This window comes from Cynocephalus volans, chromosome 5 (assembly GCF_027409185.1).
Source record: "Cynocephalus volans isolate mCynVol1 chromosome 5, mCynVol1.pri, whole genome shotgun sequence".
NCBI lineage: Eukaryota > Metazoa > Chordata > Mammalia > Dermoptera > Cynocephalidae > Cynocephalus > Cynocephalus volans.
The window spans coordinates 109998758-110018951 of record NC_084464.1 but is presented as its reverse complement, the minus strand read 5'-3'; the positions used below and the strand labels follow the sequence as shown (position 1 = coordinate 110018951).

Below are 20194 nucleotides of genomic sequence, written 5' to 3'. Positions count from 1 at the left end.
AGACTAGGATTAAAAAGTCCTGATCCAGGTACCAAGTGGGCCACAGTCTACCCTGGTTACTTTGACCAGAGGTTGACAAGGTGGAGAGACCCAAACCTGCCCAACTACTACAGAAGACTGATGTCCAGTCAAGGGAGCCAAGGGCTACTACACTTGTAAAGCAATAAAGACCATTATAAGGCATTTGTAAAAGATTTGTATTCAAAATCCATTCTGAATGCTTTACTTCACTACTTAACTTGGGGGGAGCAGGGCAAGGACAAGTTTTTTTAACGGAGACTCACTATAGCACAGTTCTTACAATCCATGCCAAATGTCCTTTATAGGTGCAATCGTCTTTGAATGAAGTCCCAAAGGGCTGAGCCCATATTAAAATTTCTAACATGACAGGAATTACAGCAAGGTTACAATGTAATTAACCTGAGTTATCTTTCAAAATTTTTGCTGATGTATTTTTTGCCACTTCAGACTAAGTTCATGATATGATCTTTTAAATAGCAAAGAAGAAGGTTTCCACATTTGTTCAAACTAAAAGGATAAAAGCATGTTTGCATAAAAAGAAAGAGTTGGTCAATACCTTTTATTGTTTCCTAATATTCATATAACATTTTTTAAATGTCTACTTTGTAGGGCAAAGCTTTATTCTGTTTACTTCCTAGAGACCACAAAAAAAGTCTGTGATTATTATTTAAGGATCATGGTGATTCCCTTCACTGCATGGGGGAAAAAAAAAACCAAAATCAGAGCTATTATCCTGTGTTTATAACAAGTCTGTTGCCATAGCAATGCTGGTGATGTTACAAACCATACACCAAGGGCCAGAGGCTGTCTCTGAGCGGGTAAAGGCAGTTTAGCCTCATAAGATGGATGCAAACATGTGTGGCCAAAGCAAGGTCAATGCCATAGTAATCACCAAAATATGGGGAGCTCCCCTTGCCAGAGAAAGGGGGGTAGGGCCAGAAAAGCAGTTCCCCAGGCCCAGAAATAAGCTACACCCACACTTCTGTATGCAGCTGTGCAAAAGCAGAATGGAAATCCAAGTCAGTATGGTATCACCATGTTCCCAATCTTGAGTATTCCACTGGGCCCACTGGCTGCCAAGACATGGACGGGATCCAGTGGCGAGCCTGCCTAAGCACAGAAAACCCACTCTGGGGAACTAGTGCCTGATCAGATGGAGCCCTTTGGTACTCCAGAAAAGAAGCAACTTGCCTAACAATAGCAAGCACTTTAAAACCAAGCTAGAGTTTTACTCCCCCCCCCCACCCCACCAGGCTATCCAGGATCACAGAACAGCAAATTCTCAGGGTTAATGAAGAACTCATTGAGTCTCCCAAAAGATGTGGACTTGGAAAAAATAACATTTTGCAGGAAGAAGTATCTCCTATCACTGGGGAATCTGGAAGTAGTATATTAATAAGCATTATTATTCTAATACAGTCTAGGGAAGTTTTGTAGGAATATGCTGAAAAGGCAACTTTATATTAAAAAGAATATTAAATTAAGAGACAAAAGATCTTAATACTAGTTTTGGCTCAAGTACTTAGAAACCACAAGATCTTGAGAAAGCCCTCTAACCTATTTGAGTTTCTGTTCATTTAATGATACATGACATGCTATTTCCCAGAGTTATTGTAAAGATCAAATTAAATAAAATAATGAATGTAAATGAGTTTCATAAACTATAAAGAATTTAATACCAATATAAAGCATTATTTTATTAGCATTTTCACATAGCCAGTTTACAGTACAAAAGGAATAATCTGAACCCTAACAGAAGAATCCCAGGCATATATATAATCCTCATCTTCCCTATCCTGAGGTGAACACCTGCATGATACAGTCACCTCTCAATTATTCAGGGACTAATGAGTGGGCCTTTTGCTTCTAGCCATTGTACCCTTTATTAGTTCCCCTCAGGAATGCCACATTAACCTGCATATGTCTAGAAAATTGACAGTGAACATACCTCAACTCGATTACCTTGAATAACAACTCTGGAAAAAATTTTAGCAAAGAAAGAGTTGGAATGATTAACTAGATGGAAGCTTTTGGATAATGTGTGGACTTTATTCATTCATGGATAAGAGTGATAGAATCCTCACTTCACTACCAAAGAAACTGTGGTCAAGGTCAGACACGCTGGGACTAATCCAAACAAAATACTAGCATTTTCTCAGTGAACAACAAAATTGTTTATACTTGTCTTACATATCTGAGATTTGGATCTCAGTCATTCATTTATTCAACAAACATTGGTGTGCCAGAGCTTGTCACCTACCCTAAAGCTCCTATTTTTCTGCCCTTTTTGTTGTCCCTTCTTTATGATATTACACAGAGCACCTGGAAAGGGCCACAGCCTGACTCTTTGAAACTCTATTCATCTTCCTGTTATCATGAGACTTTGGCTAATATTACCCTAGCATAAAAGTCAGCAAGTCATGGTCCCTGGGCCAAACCCTGCCCACTGCCTTTTTTATAAATAAAGTTTTACTGGAACACAGCCATACCCATTTGCTTAAGTGTTAACTATGGCTGCCTTCCTGCTACAACAGCAGAGTTCTACAGTTATGATAGAGACAGTATGGCCCACAAAGCCTAAAACACTATCTGCCCCTTTAGAGAAACGGTTTGTGATCCCTGCTCTTGATGGTATGGGTAAATCAAAATTCATCTTTCCTGTAAGTTTCTGCTTAGGGACTAATAGAGTAAGCTCCTTGAAAGCAGAGAATCTTTCTGTATCTTTGCCTTGTCATAGAGAACCCTGGAGCAAGACAGAGTCAAGGTTTAGAGCAGATAAAGAAAATTTAAAATGTCCTTCCCTACATTTTATTTTCAACAGATGAGCACCTTGGAGTTTCATGGAAGACAACATAAAACCACTGGTGTTCAGTTACTCTGGCTTCTAATTCCTCAGAGTTCCTACATCTAAGACTTCCAAGGCTCAATTTTTGGCCTCTATCCCTTTGCATATTTATTTCCTGATCTGATGTGGAATTAGAGTTAAATAAGAGCTGTGTGCTTGAATTCCACGTGGCTAGTTCAGCAGGAAACTCCAGGGCAGGTTTTTTGGCATGCCAAATTCATGTTAGCCTCAGCTATGCTAATTTCTAAAGCTGTTTGCTTTGCTCAAATAAATCTTAGAGACGAATTTGCATTTGGATGCACACCTTTTTATGCACAAATTATGTGCATGATAACTCTAAGGCAGAATCAGGACTGCAAAAAAGAAAAAGGGGTATGGTGTTTACTAAATGCCTTTTGTGTGGCAGGCACTATGCTATGTGCTTTACATACATTTTCTCGTGTCATCTCCACAACCCTGTGAGTTAGGATTGTGATCCCCTTTTTACAGGTGGGAAAACTAAAGGGAAGAGAGCTAACTAACTTGTCCATGCTCACAGAGCTGGTAAATGACAAAGCCTAGATTTGAATCCAATCTGTCTGAATCTGAAGTCCATGTTTTGTCACCTAGTCATACTGTCTTATTGATACCCTCTTCATCAGCACCTCTCACCTAAGCCACTGCATGTATATTCATACGTGAACTCTACATTTACCAAATTAGTCACCCCTTTTTACCCTAGTTGGCCTATGTAAAATATGTCTTTGGTCCTCGGGAGATAAACCTGGGCCCTCTGTATCACAAAACAATCAACCAAAGGAGAACAGGGGCGTTAATAAGGCAAACAATATGATACACTAATTACATTAGTAATTAGTAGACAAACACAATTACAAGTGATTTTGACAGGTACATAGCTTTTAAAGACATATCTAAGAACCTCAGTATAAAAGGACATTTTTACTGCTAAAATGTAGTAGACCAAGCAAGAAAAAGTGGTCATACCATAAAGAAAAATGTAACAGTTTGAATACAGTGTAAATATATCTATAACATAAGCCCAGGAACCTTGATCTACAAATATCTTCACTGTTTATGGAAACATAACCAAACACCTATCTTCCTGAATACAAATACAAGCATTATCTTTATTATGTTGCAATAAGTACTGCTACTGAAACACAGTATTTATCATTGTTCAATTCAATATACAAAAAAATAATCAGTGTCACAATTAATCATTCTGGCATGACTCCAACATTTTACAGCAAGCCAGATACACCATGATTTAACTTCTTTCTCTGTGTGAAATATATCTGTAGCCTAGGTTGCAATATCCCATAATGCTCAGCCCATTACCATCTAGATCTAATACACTGTCATCTAATTTTCTGGGAATATAAAAGAATTGATCACATTCTCATGCAAGTGAAATTCAAATGTCTATTTCTTTTTAAAGTTCTCAAAGAGAGCTTTACAGGAATTAGAAGGAATTCTGTGGAGAAGATGCAAAATCTATGTTGATTCTTAAATGGATTTAGAGGAAGGTATGTTGAGAAACAAGCCTGCTACATGCCCTTTTACAAAACTACCCCATTCCTCAGAAAACCCAGAGGAGACATGACTATCCTTACGCACCTTCCAGTTCAACCATGGTTACATTTTTTCTTGCTAATCAGTCATTGTAGGTATCTTATTTTAAAAAATTTTTTCATCCTTTTTTATTTTAAACAGATGGTTTCAAAGAAGAAAAATAACTTTCTTTTGTAGCTGGTGGTGAAAAAAGTTCATTTTCAGTTGAAAATTTACAGCCTAAGCAGCAGTAATAAAGGGCATTTCCTAATATAGCAATAATACTTTAAATAATACATGCACTAACATTTCTTATCTACAAAGTTCCTAAAACAATCTTTACCAAAGTTAACTTGAGCATTTAATAATTATTCATAAGATAGTTAAGACAACTTTCTATAAATTGTTATCATTGGAAATCCCAGTAGTGACTTACCTGCTGGTGGCTTTATGAAAGGGGGAGGAATTAAAGGTACAATAATGGGCACATTGCCATGATCCTTTGACCCTGCAGGTGAGTCACTGAGTCCATTTCCAGTGGCAAGCCCTGAATAGCCTGTGCTTATATTGTATGGTGAAATAACACTGTCCTCAGGTAATTTTGGTTTTGGCAAAGAATTTTCTGTAAAAGAAAAAAATCATACTCAATATGACAAAAGGACCTATTCAGCAGACTTAAAATTTTCCTTATTTTCTCAAGAAAAATGGCCATGTAACAAAACAAATTTTTCCTTGCAAATTTTTAAACACTTTACCAGAACTCCACAGTTCATCCTGAACCTTTCTAGTCTTGTTAATATAAATTTCCAGTGGGCTCCTTTATAATTTGCTCCACTATGATAGCTAATATCCCAGTTGAATCATAGTGATGAATTTTAGCACTGTAAAATCCCATAGAAAATTGAGAGGCAATTAACCTTTTCCATGTACAAAGTGATATATAGCAGGCATCGCCCTGGCTAACAGAGAGAAAGCCTAAAACATGCCTCCCTCCAACACTGTAAATAGGTCCCACTACATTATAAACTTGGACCATAATATAATCAAATGAACGAATGAGAAAGAGGCAGATGACTGGGAAGAAAACTGCTGTTTCACAGGATATTAATAATACCTATTAAAATTAACAAAAATGAAAATAAAGAAAACTTATAATGATATGAACTTTGTGCATCCTATCATTTCACAGGAATCACAAAAAGTAAAATAAAATAAAATTAAAAAACCTCAATCATAGAAAACAACTTTTTTCCTCTTATAGCATATCCTGGTACTCTCTCTTTCCATAGTTCCTAGAGGCAAAGATTATTACCTAGGCCAAGTATTATACAAGCTATTAGTTATAGAATATAAACTCATGACTTGCATTTTTCATTTACAGTGAAATTGATGATACTATTTCCATAACATGATGTGTACAATTTCATAGCAAGCGTAACATAAAATTTGTCATGTACATTCAATTCCACATGCCTGCAGGACAGCTCATTTACATTTCATTGCTTGGCTTATAAGAAAGAAAAGAACTATGTTAAAGACTAGAAATAAAATGCTTGAACAGGTAGTTTATGCCAATAGATTTTGAATGCAATGCAAATACTGATCAAATTGCTAGCGATGATGCAGTTAGTTTTACCCACATTTTATTAAAGGTCCACAAATGGGCTGCTTCTTCACATACTCCTTTCTTTGACAAACTCTCATTCCAAATTTAGGTTCATAAATTCAGTATTCATACAGGTTTCCCCATAACATATCTGGCACTGCTGTCCACTGGTAGAATCAGTGTTATTTCAGGTCTACCATGCCTCTGTAATTTCCCCTCTTTAGCTGGGCCTTGATGAACATTCTCATAGTATAACATGGGATCCAATCACCTACTACTCTCTTACTTCTCTTACCCTATTCAAGGGTGTGGGGGCAGGGAAAGGTGAAAACTTTAAACACAAAACAAAACAAAAACAGGGCTTCCCTTTAGAATTCCTACCCAAAAAAAAAGGAAGGGGGATCAGCAAACTAACAGTGATTCTCTCTTGCAGTCTGAAAATCTAAACCTAACATTTCACTTAACGGGGAGCCCCAATCCCCAAACAACTGATATATTAAAGGGATCAGGAAACTAGAAGTTAGCAAGCATCATCCCTTTCTGTAATTCTGTGGGCAGGATCACAGCACTTAAGGTCCCTAGCCCTTATCTAGTTCTCCCATTGCTGGAAGGAAATTAAGCTGTGTCTATTTGTGTTTTATATTGTGCTCTTATATACTCTAGAATCTGCATATGGGTAAGCATTACTGGGGATGTATGTTTAAACGAACCATTGGCATAATCAACAAAATGAGTCCCAAAGCAACTCAATTCTGGCAGGTTGAGATAGTTAATCCTTCTTTGCATGAACAAAGGGACATTAAATGTCATTACCTTTGAGAACAGAAATGTGCTGCCTGCTCTCTCCATCTGTAGGGTAGCTCCTGAATTCAATATCTTCGCCATCTTTTAATTCAACCTTATCATAGCCATACCAGCCAAGGAGTTCATTCATGGTGTTTTCCGCAAAGTTCTGAAAAAGAAGTATAGGCTACTACTTATTTCTATAATCAATAACTATTTTAAGAGAATGCATAAATTGAATTTTGTTTGCCCTATCCCATTTACTGCCAGCCCTGTCCCACTTCCCTAGAGAAGTGTTTAGTTTTCAAATCACGTTCAAAAATTGTAATGCATTTAAATCTCAGGATGACACATCCAATTATGACAGGCCTTCAGACATTTGCAATTTAAAGATAATAAGAAAAAAGGTATTTGTCAGTTTTGCTTATGAATAGGAAGTCATATTTTAGCATATTCTTCTACAAAGTCTATCCCACACTAATAAAGAAATATTTAAAGGTAAGCACAAAAAGCTAAGAAAAGCTTTTGAAAATGAAATTAATCAACCTTTTTGTGGTTCAGATTAATTTAAATTAGAATTGCTTTCTGATTCAGATGTTGTTTCTTAGTATGATTCTTATCTCAGATAAAAAAAAATCTCAACAAAGAAATAATTTCTCAATTGTCAACCACTACCATACAGAAAGCTGAATAGGTTACAAGGGTCTCTCTTTTTAATTTTCCCTTTTGCAAGAGTATTTTTAAAAATCAATGCATAATTTACTTTATAAATTTTATTAGTGATAGATTCTTTCTCCATGAAATCAAAGGTCACTGTGATTGTCTTCTGACAAGCAACATAAAAGTACCAAATAACTTTAAGGTTAGTAGCCAGCCCAGATTTAGGATACTATATAAAACCACTTTATGAAATATAAATCAATATATAAATGTAAAGTATTATTGTTATTGTTATGATAGATATCAAACTTTGAAAATAATGGATACAGTTGGACAGATTTAATACCCTATATCAGGTGACTATTTTATATTAACTTATCAATTACTAGATATGGAAACAAGATGTGAGACTATGTGTGTTAATGATCTTAATGCTCATGTGTGCCTTAAACATCTGTATCTGGCAGGGCAGCATAAGCCTCCTAGACTCAGCAAGAAAACTATATATTCTAACCTTCTCTGTAACTCAACAAATCTTTTATTACTCTCCTTAGAAGCTGTCATTTCTGAATTACACTGGGATGTATAATTTATATACCTGAAACAAAGCACCAAGGGTAAGCCAGAGTGTGCACAACCTCAACGTGTGAGTTCCATGTTTTCTTGAATTTCATGACTTTAGATTTCAGCAGGGGTTGCATAAAAAATAAAAGATATTACATTTCTGACTCCACAAAAACAAACCTGGCATTTCAAACCACCCACAGGATGCTAGATTTTTTGCTTTAGTACCCACTTAAGCTCTGAGCTCCAACTGGGTCAATCTGTGATGGTATAATACAGCACACCAGCAATTAAAAAAGAAAAAATCTAGCCAGATTGATTCGGTTTTACCATTCACGAGGCCAACAGTCAGCCACATCAAGCTTTAGTGAGGCATTTATTCTCTCTGATGGCTGGTTGTGTCCACATTAAATAGATATTCTTTCCATGAATGTACAAAGATGATACAATCGATATAAATACTAAGCTCAGCAACTTTAGGAATACCACTGAGGAGGACTGGACTAAACACTGCTCTACTCAATCAAAAGAGATCCCTTTAATGAGGCATCAGTCTCCCCTTATTCCTCATTTCTTTCACTGAGCTGAGTTCCTGACTCAAGAACGACAGTCTCTAGGCACACAAATCAAGGTCCTCCATCAGTGGTCTGGCAGCAGAAATCTCCAAGGATGAAGTTTACACCTTGCATCGAATAACAAATTCCCAAGAGCATTAAAAGCCAAGTTCAAGCCATCCTATTAGTCTGTGTTCTGTGTGCCCCAATCTCTAAGAGAACTGTGCTAACAAGACACAATCTTTTGCCTAGTAATTCCTGGCTACCATATTCAGTTTTGTAGACCGTTTGTATCTGGGTGCCACTTTCTCTGGTTCTGTCTAACTTCTGAAGTCACAAAAGGCTGCAGATGCATAATTCATGGAGCAACCTCCCAGCCAAGGATATAGATTTGTTTGTTTTAGTCCAGCTGCAAATCCATTCAGCCTTTCAGAACCAATCTCAGGGATGAGATCCAGAAGTTTTCAGGCATTTGGGTAAAAACTAAAACTTCAAACTGAATTATTAACACTAAATTCATATTATTTTGGTGTCTTAACTGCATCAGTTTATGGTTTCTGCTGAAAAGCCAGAGGCTTCATGAAACAATCAATATGAATTTGATCTATTCCATGATTTTTGAGTTACTATGAATGTCAGGGAAAATAAAACAATCCCTTTGTTGTCATTGAAAATAAAGATAAACACCTTAATATTTTGATATATGACTGCAAAAGCAGAAAACAAAAGGTTTATAACACCTCAAGCTATAAATCTGAAACCTTTCAAGAAAGGAGGAGCAGGATGAAAGGCAGAAAACAAACACCAAAGTTTCTCGTAGTATAGCTTCAAGAAATAGACTATTATCTCTGTCATATACACTACTGAATTAAGAAACAAAAAATCCCCAAGGAATAAATAATTTAAAATTTTTAATTTCTAGATAGAGTTTGATGCTAGATATCATATGGGCTCACTATGCTGCTAAACCAAAGCAAAGCAAATAGACTTTTGCAGTTACCACCCAAGAAACATACATATTCTAGGAGAAATGAATTTAAAGTTTATGGCCTGTAAGAGTTTTCAAGTCTTTCTGGTAGAGATTTCAAACTGTAATTTTTTCAGCATTATTATCCCCTAAAAAAGAATTTTGTATTAAAAGAGTTTATCTCTTTCCAACATAAGTTTCTTATTTGCTACATACATGTATTTTAAAAGGTGAAAAAAATAAATGCAGAGATTTTTGAGGTAGGGATGTTCAGTAATAAGAAGTTACTGTATTAAGTGGGGTTGTGAAATTTGCTTTCCCCAAAATCTTTACCCAGCATTTCTCCTGAATACTTCAGCCAGGATACTGATGTAGAATCTCTTACAATTCCCTCCCAGATTTGGGATTCTGTGAAATCAAAGGAACTTCTACTTATATGAGAAATAAAATACCTTTTGCAAGGAAATTTCATAATTATAGTTACCACACATCATGAATTTTACTGAGCAGTCACTATTTTAAATATTTTATCATTGCTCCCATAAACCATCAAAATGTGCAGGATATTTCAATATTTTGGCATCCAAATTACATTTTGCAGACTGCCTCTTGCCCTTGGAAGTGACACAAAAATCCTCTTTCATACCAAATGGTCCAATTTGGGTTTGGAAAATAGGTCAGTATTATTATAATGATAATGTCTAACACTCTTATAGTACTTTACAGTGTTTCCACTCCTTTAATTCTCTTGCTCCTTTCAATAAATAACCCCATATGTTACTTATTTGATTTCTTCAATAAACTTTTGGTGAACCTATGAACATCCACATTTTGCAACAGAAAATGAGAGCATCAAGAAAGTAAAAGACAGGAATGAGAGATCACACAGTAAAGTCAGAACTAGAATTCAGATCTTCTGATTCATATACAGGTTGAGTATCCCTTATCTGAAATGCTAGGGACCGGAGTGTTTCGGATTTCTGATTTTTTCAGATTTTGGAATATTTGCAGATACTTAACTGGTTGAGCATTTCTAATCCAAAAATCCAAAATCCAAAATGCTCCAATGAGCATTTGCTTTGAGTGTCATGTTCAGATTTTGGAGCATTTCAGATTTTGGATTTTCAGATTAGGGATACCCAATCTGCACCAGGATTCTTTCTATTAGAAATCTGTACAGACCAATGTGTCATCAATTCCGAAGAAGCTACCGCCCTGGACCAATCAAAAAGTTGCAAAGAAATCATACCATAGGGTGTCAATATCCTATATAAAGAGGTTTCCCACCAGGGCATATCCATCTATGTTGAGACTATGCTTGCTTTCAGATTTAATCACTGGCCTCTACGCTCCTTAATTGCATTGTTGAAACAGGAGTGCTCAAAACTCATAATTAAAATTGAATGCTTTCATTTTACAATTTTTGACATCACATATGACTCTAATTACTTTGTATTTCTAATACCTAATTCCTCTACTTCTTGCTCACCCTCTCTAATTCTCCTCTCTCACCTCGAGGGTCCTAAGGAAAGAGGACAATCCTAACATTTAGTTTTAAATGATCTCTTCCTGGAATTTTTTTTTTTTTTAAAAAGGTCACAGAAAGATAGGTGGAAAGAAAATTTTACTCTTTTGTCACTCCTCCTGAGTTCTTTCTAGACCAGCAAAGTATATTTTTGTTGGATCTTAATTCCTAGGACACTTATTATACACTCTTCTTGTTCAACTGGAAGTGCTGTACAAATGTCAAAGTTCAGTCTAAACGATTTTTAATTCAATATCTCACCAGGTAAATAATAAAGAGTTGACTTCACTTTAAAAATAGCAGTAATTACAAATTCTCAAAATGCCACAGAAACACAAGTACTTCACGGTCTTTAAAAAAGATTGATTTTATTTTTAATTTTTTTGAACATAACAGATTTTAAAACATAGGTAGGTACCAGTGATTTTTTTCATACCAGGACTTGATAACTGTCAATGTGTTTTCAAATTGGTATCCTGCCCAAGATAACAGAAAGTATTCAAAGAGCTCCTAATCATTCACCCAAGTGAGGAAAAAGTCATGCCTTCCTTCTCCCCACAAACATCATTTCCATTTTCACTCCAAGTCCCAGTTCTGGTAGATATGTCATCTATCACTAATACATAGTAAGTTACTTTTTAATTTCATTTTGTGCTGCACCTAGCACAATGCCTGGCACTTAGAATGTACTCAATAAATGCTCTAATGCATTTTAATACATTTGCAAATATCAAAAAGATTTAAAAATACAGAGAAATGATCAAGTAAAATTCAGGAAAAGCTGATTCTAAAAATAAATATGTGAAAGTTAAAAAAATTACAATATTTAGTATCAGTGAGCACTCTCATACTATTGAGAATTTAAATTGATACAACTTTTAGAAAGGCTAATTTGACTGTATGCATTAAAACCTCTAAAATTTACACACCCTTTAACTCAACAATTGTATTGTAAGCATTATAGGAACTATCATAAGAAAACAGGTACAGAAATATGCATGTTCAGAAATGTTTATCTCAGTGTTGCTTTCTTAGAGAGAAACTAAATGCCACACAATTGGAATTTGGTTAAATGAATTACAATTTAGTCTTAGAATACTATTTGCCATTAAAATATATGCTGTAGATTAATTTTTATTGCCATGAAAAGCTATTCACAATATATTAAGTTTTTAAAGGAAGGTTAGTACACTCAGATCATTTTTGTTTTTTTTTTTTAATTCTATATCATACATAGAAAAAGTACTGAAAAGAACATACATCAAAATGTTGTCAGTAACTGTATCTGGGTGGGAAAATTATAGACTTTGTTTTTCTCTTCACTTAATTGTATTGCTTATTCTACTATTTCTATCATGTTTGTATATTATTTTTGTAAAAATAAAACAACTAGCTTTAAATTAAAAATTAACAGTTTCACTCATAGACAACTATGTCAGCCATATTCACAGTCTTAATAACAATAAAAAAGATCCATCAGTTACATTACTTAACTCCAAAACATCCTGACACACATTATCCAAGAAAGTGGAGCACATAAGAAATACTTACAATCCTGAACAATCCTGAACAATTTACAAAGCAGGTAAAAAAATGCTAATATCTTTGCTAGTTAAGATTATCAATAATAGAATGATGGTTATTTTTGGAAAATATTTTATCTCCCTTTCCATCTCCATGTGTTCTGATTGATTCCTAAGGTGGATTTCTATTAAGCATAATTGGACTCACTCATAGAGATAAAGAAAGTGGATCTGCAAAAGAGAGGCAGAGCATTGTTCAAGATCCTGAGTGAAGCAGGAATTCAACTTGGTTAGAAGTCAGTTTCTAGTACTCTTCCCAGGCCTAGACCAGGGCTGAGTCTAAGTTGTCTCTCTTAACACAGACCCAGTAGGTCTGTTTTATTTTACCGTTCTGCCATGAAAAGGTCATGAGGTCAGATTTAAATACTGCAAAAGAAATATTTGAAGAGACCTTTACAGATTACAAAGTACTTCCTCATTCATGATCCCACTGGATCAGATTGTATAGGAAGGATGAGTCACGCACCACAGATGACCCATTAGAGGGCCATCAACATGCATGAAATAATAAGAGCAGCCAGATTTTCACTCTCGGTGCAGGCTTAAACATCACGCCCTGCCGTTTTCACCTGAACTATACCTTTCTAGCTTGAAATCCCTTGAAATGGTCGCTTCACTCCAGCTTGGTTCGTTTTATAGCATTGTTCTCAGCCACAACACAATTATTTTAATGCAGTACTAAGTGCAGAGAACACATCACGATACTGATACTCAACTGTGGCCTGCAACAGGCCTGAGAAGAAAATCTTGTTCTCTTATTAATATATTCTGAATTGGATGGCTATGTAAATAGCATATGAAACCAAAATCATGTGATTCCACATATAAAATCTATGATGTTTATTGTTTTGTTGTAACATAGAGCAAACAATCATGTCTCCATGTTCAAATCTCCATGCCAGAACATCAAATGTCCTAAAAGGGTCAAACAAATGCTATGAAATTGTGGATACCGGCCCTAGGGCTAACATCACGGCAGGCGTGGCAGGCGTGGCAGGTGTACAGCTGTGTGCAGCTGTGTCTTATCACAGCTGCAGAACAGCCTTAAAAATCACCAAGACTTGTTACATTGTTTTCCTGTTTGTGCCAAAGCCTTAAAGCATTCGGAGTTCCACAGGACTTTGGTTATATAAGAGATATTAACACCCATCCGTCTACAGATCCTAATATATACATTCAGCAAATCTCACTTACCACATGCTTTTATGTCTGTTTACATGTTTCAATTGGCACTATCAAAAACAAAGCACTCTATTTTTTTTCTCCTTTTACCCTGTAATATCACTTCTCTTTTAGGAAAATATTCAATAATCTCATTAGCTTGAGAGTGCAAGTGTGGCTGACTTCCCGCTCCACAAGAGGAAGTCTCAGACTTCGGGGATCTTTATGATCCACCTTCTACTGTTTCTAATTTTTTTTTTCTTTTCTTTTTAAGTATGAAGACTCTTAAAAAACAAAAGGGGCATTTCCTGAAAGATATAAAGATGTGAAAAGTCTGGTCACTCTAACAAGACACCATCTCTCCCTGAAACTCTCCTTTTTTAGACAGCCACTAATATTTGCCCTTTTTTGAGGTCCTGTTTTTGACTTTCCTTTGAAAACTCTGTTACCTCTTCGTTTCTGTAAGTCTGTCTCACACAAGGAGAGTAGAGCTTGGCTTCTCAGAGCAGTGCTTGGCAAGCACAGAGGCAGGAAACGCAGAAGGGAATGAGTCTGTCAGACTCATTTTCTTCTAGTTCAAATGTTTATTTCAGATTCGGGAGGAAGTGGAGTGGTTCCTTTCCATTTCCTCGTCTCTGGAACCAGTGAGTTGTATAAGGCTTAGAGAATAGCGCTCTACCGCACGTCACACTTATGGGTTCTCAGATAGAGAAAGAGACTCTTTCCAGAAAACCCCTTTTTTGAACAGAGCAAAATGCATAGCTCCCCAAGCCCACTCAGGGCCACCTCTTATGGTTTTAGCCTGGACCCTTGAGCAGGACAACAGAGAGCAATGCTGAGGACTCACGGACATCCTATACCTGCTTCTAAGCAGCAAGGGCCATGTCCCGTCTGACATTAGTCTGCAGCCCTGCCACATGGCACACCTGAGGCCACCACTCAGCAGGGGAGGTCTGAAATAATTTGTAAATGCCAAGGTGGGATATGGTCCCAAGCCCACTTTCTAAGTTCCTGAGGCTTACTGTATCTGTCTGACACTGGGATTTCAGCAGCAGTACTTAAAATATACCTGTTTTAGTAATGAGTTGATTTCAACCTACAACACGCTGACTTTTCCAATCCACTCTTTGATTTCTCTAATTCTGTGTTTGTGTTTACGCGTGTTTCAAGTTATTTATCTCCCTGCACTCACCAGCTTGGCTCTGCAACTTGCTATATTGTCTATGTAATTGACACAGATCATTTTAAAAGCCAAATGGAGAATATCAGAAGCCAAACTAGAAAATCTTGTGGTAAGTTTACTATTAAACTCTAACAGATGTGCCTGACTCAAACTGTAGGCATTAGGACTGATGCATAATTTTAGATACAAATTACTTACTGAGAAAATTTATAGAATGAAAGCTTCTTCGGCAAAGGAGAGACCCTATGACATTTAACACAGATTATCCTGTAGTTTAGCAAGTGATAAAGAAGCCAAACATTGTAAGTGCATTAATTATGGTTAGTTTAGGAAAGTTTCCAGGACAGAGTGCTTGATCTAATTGTGCTGGTTTTGTCAAAGACTTTTAAAAGATAAAAATCTGACTCATTATCTTTTCATAGTTTAGATTTTTTGAGTTGTATTATTGTTTGGTAGCTACTAATCACAGTTCATTCACAAGATCTATGTGCACAAAATACATATCCTTAAGTGCAACAATATTTACTCTTACATATCCTCTAGTACAAACTAGTTTTTATATGTACCATATTTTGAATGAATTCCTGAAACTAATAAACCCTTGCATGTTAGAATTTCCTCCTGACATCCATTTATTATGAATCATGTGAGCTAACAGTGTATCAGAGACATTATGTTAGATACAATCACAATATTCACTTTAGAAACCAAACATAGTCAAAATATAAATTGCACTGCCAAATGATTTTTTTAAAATCCTCTGTATTAGTCATTAATTAATAAGGCATACTATTGTAAACACAGTAAAATAACCTGTCTTTTTAATCAAGAAAAACCAGGATGAAGGAAACAAAAAGAAGGATAAAGAAACATTGTAAAGGTTATAGTGAGACAAACATTTCTACTTCAAAGTATTTTCACTGGAGTATACTATAAGCAAGCTATGCCAAGTCATGTACTTTTCACACACAAAATTATATTGTATCAAATTTAAATTTGTTACAACTGCCATGTACATTAAACCAGTGATAACGAAAATGTAACTCTATATCTGATCTAGTGAAACAGCAACCAACATTAGCTCCCAGCCACATGAAGACAATCTCCAGTGCCATTATCCGTGTCAGCTAAACCTCAGCCAGTCTGTCTTCTCCAGCATTTTTAAGTAAATATGTGATTATCTCAGTTAAGAAATCTTGAAGAAAGTCGCTGTGATGAGGCAATTTTCTTGCTCACTCTCAGTGCCCTGCATTTGCTGTACTTAAAATAGACACTTGTACCAATGTCCTTTCTATTACCCGAAGGGGAAAAAAAAAATCACATATACACCACTCCTTTTTCTTTCAGCTCACAGAGAAGCAACTTGATCCAACCAGTGTTGAAACCTGAGTAGGTCACTGTACACCACGATAAAATTCCCTAATCCCTGAGCCAAATCTCCCTAAGGGGGGCCTCTCCTGATCCTCCACTTCCCAGGCTGACTTTTCCATTCAGCTCTCTCCTCTTTCCACTTTTCATTTCCCCTACCTTCAAGCCTTGATATGTGATCCAAGGTGGGGGCTCAGGTTTCCGTTTTTACAGCTTAGGCCACGCTAGCTGTATACATTCCTTTCTTTCTGTCGGGCAGTGATTACTTACCAGGGCTTAGTTTACACTGGTCCAGATGAAAGCCGTTCAGATGAAGGCAAACACAGCCAGGCAGCTCCAGCGGCACCGATATGAAGCTGCACAAGGCCACATTGTGTTCTCGGTGACATTTTGTTGCACACATTTTTATACAGGGCAACCAACTTCTTATATTACTCTCTACTTCAGGTTGAGGGAGCTGGGAGGGGGTAATGATACCGTAAGGTTTGGGGAGGAGTTTGTTGATGAGGTTTATTAATATTAAAAGCAAAAAAAATTAATGAGTTCGAAATAACCCTGCCACCTTTTGACTTTGAGAAACTACTTTTTAGGTGAGGACTTTTGGTACTGTTATATTAGAAAAATGCCTACTAAACAAGTACATTAGACTCACTGGCACAATGTGCATGGATATGACTGAAAATTTCTGTCAGGGGTCTCTCACATTGTTCCAAACCAGAGAGAAAATACCGATCCTACAAGCAATTGAATTATTTGTTGCATAAAACTTCTTATTTAATTCTACTCTAGATGGAAATGATGAGAACTAAAACTTCAAATAGTAGATTGTGATTTGGAAGAAAAATAACATTTTAAAAAGAAGAAATTCTGTGCACCAGGATTAATTCTATAGTTAGTCCTGCCGCACTGGCTGAAAATTGTGTAATTTTTCCCCTTCACACAATGTTGTTTTTGTTTCTTCCTCACCAGTTCAGACAAACATCTGTTATACTGTAGAAGGACAACTATCTCCCAAACCACGGAGTGCGCCTGCAGCCAAAGTCAACAACGTGAGCCCCAAGCATTGAGCACAGTCAGCCTTTATATCCAACCGGGATAACATTTCACATGTTTTGATTAAAATTAGCTAATTTGTAATTCTAGAACCTACGAAACTTAAAAGCTGCCATCCATATAGATCACACTAGGCAGCCAATTTTAAAGGGCCAGATCACACTGTGATTTTTCTAGTGGCCTTCACCTCTCTCCCCTTCCCCCACCCTTAATTTGAAATGAAATGGAAAAGTAATCTGGAAATGCAGGACAAGAAGGAAGGTTAAGTGAGAAAGAACGGTTATTGTAAACTGTTTGAATTCCATCCCATTGAAAGAAAACAACTTCTTCTACTGGTCTTTAAAAAAAGCTGTCTATCATTGGAATCAATGGGGTTTCCATCAAGAAATAGCATTGATTTCCAAGGCAAATCTTCCTTTACTCTCTGTTGGACTGATGCTGCTGCACCTTCTGTTTCCAGGCACTAAGTTCTTCATCCAGAAATAAAAACCCCAATTCCAAAATGTAGATTGCTACTAACATTTCTTGGAGGAAGGTAAAGCTAAGCGTATACACCTAGGTACACATACATAAGGATGTATACCTATATGCCCCCCTTCTAAGCGTGGCCTTCATACAAGGCACTCTCACAGAATATGCTTGTTCTGATCAAGAAAAGGTCAAAACGCTATAAATTTGTTGCATACTATTTCCATTCAGTTTTTCTTCTAAATTACAAACTTAACCAAACCTGACCAAGTCACCTGGCAGTATTAAGGATTCTATGCAGAAGACAACAGAATGCAAATCTGCCACTGTTTTGTAACACACGAAAAGAAAAATAAATAATTTTTTTTTTAGAAATTCAGAGAGACTCGTGAAATCAACAGAGAATAAAACTCTCGCCCAGGCAAAAGCCGCAACTTCATGGAAAATAAGGGAGTGGGGGCGACGAGGGGGGTCCGGAGCTGAACAGCTGAGCGGTGTTCTTGTGCAATCGCTCTAACGCGAACAGCTGGAGCGCCAGGCTGCTGCGCTCGCCACCTCTGGGGCACCGCTGGCCTGGCGGGGAGCCCGGCCTCGCCGAGAGGACTCCGGGCTGGCCTTTCCGAACAATGGGCAGGCGCCCTGCGAAGGCCGCCCCTCAGACAGCTATCTCTCAGCGGGGCTTGCCGGGGTCTGCTGACCTGGGAAGCGAGGCATGCAGAGGCGAGCGGGAGGCGGAGGCAGCCGATGGAGAGGAGCGGGCGGGGACGGGCGAGGCGAGGCGAGGCGAGCCGGCGGTCAGCACCGTACCCAGACCCGCGCCGCTCCCGCGGCACTCGCCCGGCGCTGACAGCCTCCTCTCACCGTCGCAGCCGAATGATTACTTGGGGGAAGCGAGATCGCGTAGCAGGGGGATGAACTGCGGAGAGGGGTGGAATCGAGCGCTCCCGGGGTGCCTCGGCCGGGCGGCTCCTAAGTTTGGAGGGATCCGAAGGATGATTCCCGACGAAGGGGGCGAAACTACACGGCCCACTAGCAAAGCGTCTTCACCATGCCCACCCGCCGCTTGGGCCCCCGGAACCCTCCCCCGAAACGCGCCTGTGCCAACCTGGAGCTTGTAAGGTTAAACAGTATGTGGTCTCCCTCCCCAATCAAATCTGAGGTTGGCAAATTTCGGGGATGCAGCCCGCGAGTTGGCCTCGGCTTGGCACCTGGAGGAGGAGCTGAGACGTTCTGGGTATCCTACAGAAACTGACAAGCGCGCCCCTGTACCCCCCAAATCCATACAGCGGCCCAAAGGGAGCGGGCGAAAGAAAGGGCTCCGTCTCCCCAGCCCCCGAGGTCCAAAAATACCTTCATTTCCTCATTGATCTCCCTTTTCACTGGGTGAGCCGGTTTCCTGCTCCTTTTATTTTCCGGAGGTCTCCCTTCTTTCTCCATTTCTGCCATGTTTTTGTGTCTGGTTTCTGTGGAGATGAAATGGCTGCTGCCGCCGCCGGCGGTGGTGGTGGTGGCGGTGGCGGCGGCGGTGGTGGAGGTGGTGCTGATGGTGGCAAAGCTGGCGGAGGTAGCGGTGCTGGCGGGGCCGGGGCTGGGGGGGGAGGGAAGGCAGGCGCCGGAGAAGCGGGGTCTCTTCTAGCGGCGGAGGACGTCAGTGGCTGTCACAGGGAAAGGTAGCTCGGGGAGTCTCGGGGATGCCGCTGCCGCCGCCGCCGCCGCTCCTGCTCCTGCCGCCGCCGCCGCCGCCGCCGCCAACGCCAACGCCACCAGCGCCGCCGCTGCCCCTGCCGCCGCCGCTGCTTCTGCCGCTCCCGCCGCCGCCGCCGCCGCCGGGCTGCATCCTCGGTGCCCCACGGAGTCGTCAGCCATCTTCCGTCGCTCTGTCCGTCTGCATGGGCGAGGGGGACGAGGGCCGGACGCGGAGAGAGCTGCTCTGGGCGTGCGTGCGTGGATATGTGTGTGCGCCCAGGAGAGCGCGCCAGCCTCGGCGCCCAGCGCCTCCCGCGAGCCGAGCCGGGGGCGGGCCGGGGGCCGGCGCGGGGAGGAGGGGGCCGGAGGGAGGGGGAAGCTGGGGGGGCTAGGACAGCCCCCCGGCTCCCGAGCGGGCGTGGCTTCTACCGTCACTGTGTACGCGGATGCTGCGCGGCTCCGGGGGCTGCTCGCGGCCGCCTGTTCATCCGCGGCGGGCACCGGCGGGACGCGGCGCCCCTCGCGGCCGTCGCCTCTACTCTGTGCCCCCCAGGCTTCGGCGCCCGCTCTGACCCCGACCTTCTCCTCAGCTCCGTGATGTGGGCTCGGGTGGGTT

The 20194-nt window shown here is 39.4% G+C and overlaps 1 protein-coding gene across 2 annotated transcripts in view; it reads right to left on the bottom strand.

The window, feature by feature from the left end:
• Positions 1-19640, bottom strand: part of SOBP (sine oculis binding protein homolog) — a 152014-nt gene extending 132374 nt beyond the window's left edge. Inside the window, exons 1-3 of one of the 2 annotated variants that reach the window (XM_063097470.1) lie at positions 19243-19640; positions 6837-6975; positions 4854-5039 (exon numbers count right to left, since the gene is read on the bottom strand). In XM_063097470.1, coding sequence (XP_062953540.1) covers positions 4854-5039; positions 6837-6975; positions 19243-19338 — 421 coding nt within the window. In that variant the 5' untranslated portion in view covers positions 19339-19640. The remainder of the gene's footprint in view (positions 1-4853; positions 5040-6836; positions 6976-19242) is intronic. The other variant, XM_063097469.1, reaches the window with a different exon arrangement.
• Positions 19641-20194: the final 554 nt, after the last annotated feature.